The following is a 6,505-nucleotide window of genomic DNA, read 5'->3' as shown; positions in this document are numbered from 1 at the left end:
ATGAGAGAGACACACAGAGAGAGATAGTGAGAGACACACACAGAGAGATACCTGTTTCCCAGAGAAAAGAAAATACCAGGAGCCACAAAACCTGGGTAGGTGTAGCTGCGGGGGTGTCATGTGACTGGGTGGGAGTGAGTGACATTGAGTTGGCTATGCTTTGTGGCTCCCACTGTTTTCTTTTCTGTGGGAAATAGTCCTAATGGCTCTTTGAGTGTTTAAGGTTGCAGACCCCTGGCCTAGGACTAAGTCATGCCTAAAACTCCTTAGCTGACAGGTTTCCTGACCTGCCTTTCTTTCTGGACGATGGAATGGGTAGATATACTGTATTGGAGGACAGAGTTCCCTCAAATGATCTGTTCCCAATTCCTGAAGGGCTTTAAAGGTCATAGCTAGGACATTTGAATCCGGATCCAGAATCACATTAAAGCTATTACGATCCTCCATCCAGAAGGGCATCAATGCTTGAGAGTAGCATTGATGTAAAATCCCTTGTAAAAGGGATTTTTTTAAATAGCATTCCTCAAATTGGCATCCTCCAGATATGTTAAGATAGAAACTAACTATGCAGCACAAAAAGTTCCAATCCATCTGGAAGTATCATTTTGGAAAACGTAACATTAAGGATTAAATATCTCTGTATGGATCTTCAATTCGGTTCTTAACCTACTTCGGCCAAGCATGAGTTTCTGGGTTCCCCTTTTTATTTGAGTTATTTTTTCTCAGCCTGAAAATCACCAAACACATTGGAACAATGTAACATCTGTTCATTTGCACTTATTTGTCAATAAAGCATTCTGATGCAGATCTAAAAAAGAAGAGGAAGAAGACAGACAGATCCCCACTCCATTCCACAAGTTACCAAAATATGTCCTACTTTTGCTCTTTTATTTCGTAATCCTTTGGGTATCAAATAGTAGGGCAGGTGGGAACAAATGACACGAGGTGATGGGCGATTGGGTAAATCTACATGGTAAATATTATACTCCAGCCACGGTGCTCTGTCAATCAGAGTAATATTTTCAGTACCATCTCGATGACCTTCATAAAGAATCAAGCTCACAATGTTCTGAGTCCACACTGTGCCTGTAAATAAGAATTAATTAAATTAATTCATCCAGCCATTCAGCCATTATTATTATTTGGAGAATGTTCGACATACAAAAAACAAGAAAAAAGTCAAATGATCAGTCCACTAATGGGACAAGATGGCAAAGAAGTGATGGGAAGTAGAAAGAAAATAGAACTGCTTAACTCATACTTCAATCAGAGGTGGTATTCAGCTGGTTCTGATCAGTTCTGCAGAACCGGAGTGGAAATTTTGAGTAGTTCGGAGAACCAGTAGCGGAAATTTTGAGTAGTTCAGAGAGCTGGCCAATGCCCCCTCTGACTGGCCCCACCCCCATCTATTCTCTGCCTCCCATTGAGTCCCAGCTGATCAGCTGGGTCTTCTTTGGTTGCCTTGCACAGGAAAATGGAGCTGGAAAGCAGGTTAGTGGGGTGGGGAGGGAATGGGGATTTTACAGTAACCTTCCCCTGCCACACCCACCAAGCCACACCACACCCACCAAGCCATGCCATGCCCACCAAGCCACATCCACAGAACCGGTTGTAAAAAAAATTGAATCCCACCACTGCTTCACATCTATCTTCATACAAAAAAAGAAAAACACTACTCAACTTACCAAAAAAAGAACCCTAAATGACATGTTCAGAATGCAAATTAAAATATGCAAAAATAAAGTAAGAGAACATCTGCCAGTTCTAGATGGATTCAAATCACTAGGTCCTGACAGACTACACACCAGACTTTTGAAGGAACTGGCAAATGTAATTTCAGAGTCATTGAAACATATATTTCAATGTTCTTGGATCACCGGCGAAATACCTGAGGACTGGAAAAGAGCTGGTGTGGTCCCTGTCTTCCAAAAAGAAAAAAAGAAAAACAGATTCAGGAAATTACAGATCAATCAGCCTGACATCAATACTTGGGAAGATCTTGGAAAAGATAATCAAGCAACAAATCTGTGAACAACCTAGAAGCAAACAGGGTTTTAATCAGAAGCCAACATGGGTTCATTGAAAACAGATCATGCCAAACAAATCTTATTTCATTCTTCAACAAAGTGACCAAATTAGTAGATGCGCAAAATGCTATGAACATAGTACACTTAGACTTCAGTAAAGCATTTGATAAACTCGATCACACCCTACTTCTTGGCAAACTAGCAAAATGTGGGATAGATAGCATTACCACTAGGTGGGTTTGTAACTGGCTGACAAACTGTACTCAACATGTAGTGCTCAACATAACTACATCCACATGGAGGGAAGTAACCAGTGGGGTATCCCAAGGTCCCAGTACTCTTCAATAACTTCATAAATGATATAGATGAGGGAATTGAAGAGGAACTCATCAAATTTGCAGACAATATTAAGCTGACAGGAATAGTCAACACCCCAGAAGACAAGCTCAGGATCCAAAAAGATCTTGACAGATTTAAATACTGAGATTTATCTTACAAAATTAAATTCAACATAGATAAAAGTAGGGTATTTCACTTAGGCAAGAAAAACCAACTGTATAAGTACAGACTAGGTGAAATTTGGCTGAATCCCAGTAACTATGAGAGGGATCTTGGAGTCCTAGTGGATAATCACTTAAATATGAGTCAACAATGTGTGGCAGCAGCAAAATATCAATTCAATCCTAGGCTGCATTAATAGAAGGATAGAATCAAGATCAAGTTAAGCTCTAGTACTGCTTTACATAGCCTTAGTAAAACCACACTTGGAATACTGCATCCAGTTCTGGTCACCACAATATAAAAAAGATGTTGAGACTCTGCAAAGTGTGTCGAGAAGATCAACAAAAATTATTAGGGGGCTGTACACTAAAACATACAAAGAACAGCAACAGGAATTGTGTATGTCTAGTCTAATGAAAAGAAGGACTGCGGATGATATGATAGCACTGTTCCAATATTTGAGGGACTTCTACAAAAATGAGAGGGTCAAACCAGTGGTGGGATTCAATTTTTTTTACTACGGGTTCTGTGGGCATGGCTAGGTGGACGTTGCCAGGTGGTCATGTGACTGGGTGGGCATGGCTATGTGGTCATGTGATGGCGGAGGTCAAAAGTCTTTTTTTATTTCTCAGCACCCCTCCGTATCCCATTTTTGGCCTACTGGGCCTCAGAGAAGCCTCCTGGGTGCTGAAAAAAGAAGCATTTTGAAGCTTTCCGAGGTAAGTACAACAGCGAGGGTGGGGGAATCAGCTGTGCTGCGCGATTTAGATTGGTTAGAAAGCAAGAAATCTGTTGATTTCCTGCTTTCTAGCTAATCTAAATCCCCCAGCACAGCAGATCGTCACTCAGCTGATCGTTGGAAATACCAGTTCAGCTGAATTGGTAGCATTTTTTACTACTGGTTCAGGTGAACTGTGGCAAACCAGCAGCATTTCACCTCTGGGTCAAACCATTTTCCAAAACACGCAAAAGCAAGACAAGAAACAATGGACAGAAACTAATCAAGGAGAGAAGCAACCTAGAATTAAGGAAAAAGTTCCTAACAGTGAGAGCAATCAACCAATGGAATAGCTTGCCTTGAGAAATTGTGGTGCTCCATTACTGTAGGCTTTTAAGAAGTAACTAGAGACAGCCACTTCTCTGAAATGGTATAGGGCAGGGGTGGGATCCGACTGGTGTTACTACCGGTTCAGTGATTTACGATTTGCGTGCGTATGCGCGCTTCTCATGCACACGCGCCTGACACGCTCTGTGTGTGCGTGTATATTGTTAACAACTTTCTGCCTGGACAGCTGAGCGTGTATATTGTCATCAGCTTTCTGCCTGGACAGCTGAGCAGCGCTGTGCGCAGGTGCACAGTGGTTGAAAAAGCACTTTTTTCCTGATTTTTTTAACCGCAGCTGTGCCGCGCAAAGCAGCTGCGGTTGAAAAACCAGGAAATAAAGGTCAGGTAAGAGCCCCGGCAGACGGGTGGGCCAAAACAGCAGCAGACATATAACTGGTTCTATGTCTGCTTCTCTTCACAGCTACCGGTTCTACAGAGCCGGACAGAACCGGTAGAATCCCACTCCTGGTATAGGGTGTCCTGCTCAAGCAGGAAGTGGAAGTCCTTTGAGGTCCCTTCAACTCTATTATTCTATGTTCTAATTTAGTCAACCTTCCTATAGTAAACATTTCAGAGATGCATGAAGACAACTGCTTCTTCTAAAATATTTGATGATTGTATGAGAGAAAGTCAGCTTTGTAAAGTAAAATTAAAAATGGTCAAAATACAGATTTACAGCTTTATTTTACCTGCAGTTCATCTTCTAATAAAATGCCAAGTGTTAAATCTATTTACAGCATGATACAGTTGCTACAGGCAAAGTACTGAAAAACTGAATAAAAGCACTAGATACAAAACCAACTCTTCCTTGGAAGACATCTTTGAATTTACCTGATTTAGGATATGTGATTATAAATGTATCGTCATCATGGATTTCAAAACTTTCCAGTGAATCTATCTTTTCGGGTGAGGACAACACTGGTAAAAAATAACATCCTTTGTGTAGATATAGGTCCTTCTCTGATGGCTCCATTGTCTGACCTGTTGATCTAATAGAGAAATTGAAAATAATTGAGAATCAATTCAACATTGACTATATTAATAGTCAGTGTTAAGTGAATTCAATTCTTTCAAAATCATGATTCTTGGCAACATGAAGAAAAACAACATATATCATTAGATTTTTTTTAAAATTTGTCAATTGCTTACAAGATAATAGGTATAAGTAAAAACATAGTTATGAATACATGGATACATATAAGAAAAATAAAAAATATATAAAAGAAATGCCAGATATGCGTGGGAGGTTAGGGTTGCCTGATGGGTGCTGCGCACGCAATTTTCAGCACAGGAGCCCAAAAAGATTAGCCACCACTGTATTAGTTCAAAGAGATCAGAGTATCACATCAAGGCGACGTAAAGGCAATGTAATTATTTGAATCTTGATTCTTGATATTTAATGCCTGAGTATTTTATTATTGCATTTCTTTTTCCTGGAGGTAGACTCTATATTTCACTTTTATTTTATTTTATTTTATTTATTTTATTATTATTTTATTTTATATGGTTGTAAGGCCAATCAATAAAAATACTTTTACTACTTTTACTATTACACAACATACCCGACATAGCCAAAAACACTAAGATTGAAATACACTGAATCATGGACCTCCTCAATCTCTTTCCCAGTAGCTATTTTCAGTGATGTACAAATCAGTGGTGGGATTCAAAATGTTTTACTACCAGTTCTGTGGCCGTGGCTCGGTGGGCATGGCAAGGGAAGGATACTGTAAAATCTCCATTCTGCAAAATCCCATTGCCTCCCCACCCTACTAACCTGCTTTCTACGTTGAATAGCACTGATAATGTTATCTAGTTGGGTAATCAAACATCTGCAAGCAAACAGTCGAGTTCAGAGAGCACCAAGGACACCACAGTTCAACCCTGAGCTACAAATAATTCAAACTTCTTTTCTATTGGAAGTTTGAATCTCCCTTAAAATGAGGTTGTGTCTAAAAAACACCACATGGCACTACTTTAGTGGAAACAAAATTCAGGTCTTAATAATGTAAGGTAAAGTTTTAACATCTGTAATACTCCTTTCCCTTTTTAGGATTCCATTCTGTTTATATAATGTGCTTTTTTTTTAAAAAAAAAAGTTTGCTTTAACCATGCAGGCAAACAACTTCCAATTTCCACTGTTAGGACCTACCTTATCACAGTAAGGGTGACAAAACTCAACTATCTCTCCTGTCTTATCTCATCTGCCAATGGTTGCCCAGCAACTATGTTTCTAGTACAGGGGTGGGCAAACTACGGCCCGCGGGCCACATCCGGCCCGTTGGTCTGTCCAATCCGGCCCGCCCCTGAAAAAAAATCGCTGGGCGTGGCGTGGCCCCCAAAGCTGCAAAAAAGTGCGGAGCGCTCTCAGGGTAGGAAAGAAAAGAAGAACTTTGCAAAGGCCTCGGCTGGGAGTTCGAAATCACCTTCGAGTGCGACGTCTCCGAAGGTGAGTCCCTGCCGATCCCCCTTTTTTTTCCGGGGCTTCCAGGCTTAAACTTTGCAAAGGCAAAGTTTGCAGGCGGGAGCGTCTTCTGGCCGAGGAGCGGGAAGGGTTCTGCCTGGCGGGCGGGCGGGCTGCTTGGAGTGGGCTGCTTGGAGCCACCTAAAGCTAGGCCGCTGCTGGTGGAGCCTTGCCCTGCCTTGGTGCCCCATTTCCCGGCTCGGCGGTCCTGCTCGGGCGGCACTTTAAAAGCCTGCTCCCAGCACCCGAGCAACTTCCCAGCAACTTGCAGCTTCCTTTTTCCTCGCGGGCGCTCGCGCCTGGCCCCGAGCCGCGCGGCGGAGGGGAAACCCGGAGCACCGCCGGGTCGCCTCCTCCAAGCAGCCCGCCCACCGGGCGGAACCCTTCCCGCTCCTCGGCGGGAAGACG

General features: G+C 42.1%; 1 protein-coding gene across 4 annotated transcripts in view; it reads right to left on the bottom strand.

Annotated features, from left to right (window-relative positions):
- The window catches only part of LOC113428865 (amine sulfotransferase-like), a 13,852-nt gene extending 8,991 nt beyond the window's left edge, over positions 1-4,861 (bottom strand). For 2 of the 4 annotated variants that reach the window (XM_087973091.1, XM_087973103.1), the window contains exons 1-2: positions 4,465-4,861; positions 878-1,086 (exon numbers count right to left, since the gene is read on the bottom strand). In XM_087973091.1, coding sequence (XP_087829217.1) covers positions 878-1,086; positions 4,465-4,606 — 351 coding nt within the window. In that variant the 5' untranslated portion in view covers positions 4,607-4,861. Of the gene's footprint in view, positions 1-862; positions 1,087-4,464 lie in introns of all 4 variants that reach the window. The other 2 variants (XM_087973085.1, XM_087973098.1) reach the window with 2 other exon arrangements.
- Positions 4,862-6,505: the final 1,644 nt, after the last annotated feature.

This window comes from Notechis scutatus, chromosome 1 (assembly GCF_049901735.1).
Source record: "Notechis scutatus isolate UNSWTSFEM ecotype Mainland chromosome 1, rNotScu1.2, whole genome shotgun sequence".
NCBI lineage: Eukaryota > Metazoa > Chordata > Lepidosauria > Squamata > Elapidae > Notechis > Notechis scutatus.
The sequence above is the reverse complement of the archived record's forward strand: the minus strand, read 5'-3'. Positions and strand labels throughout refer to the sequence as shown.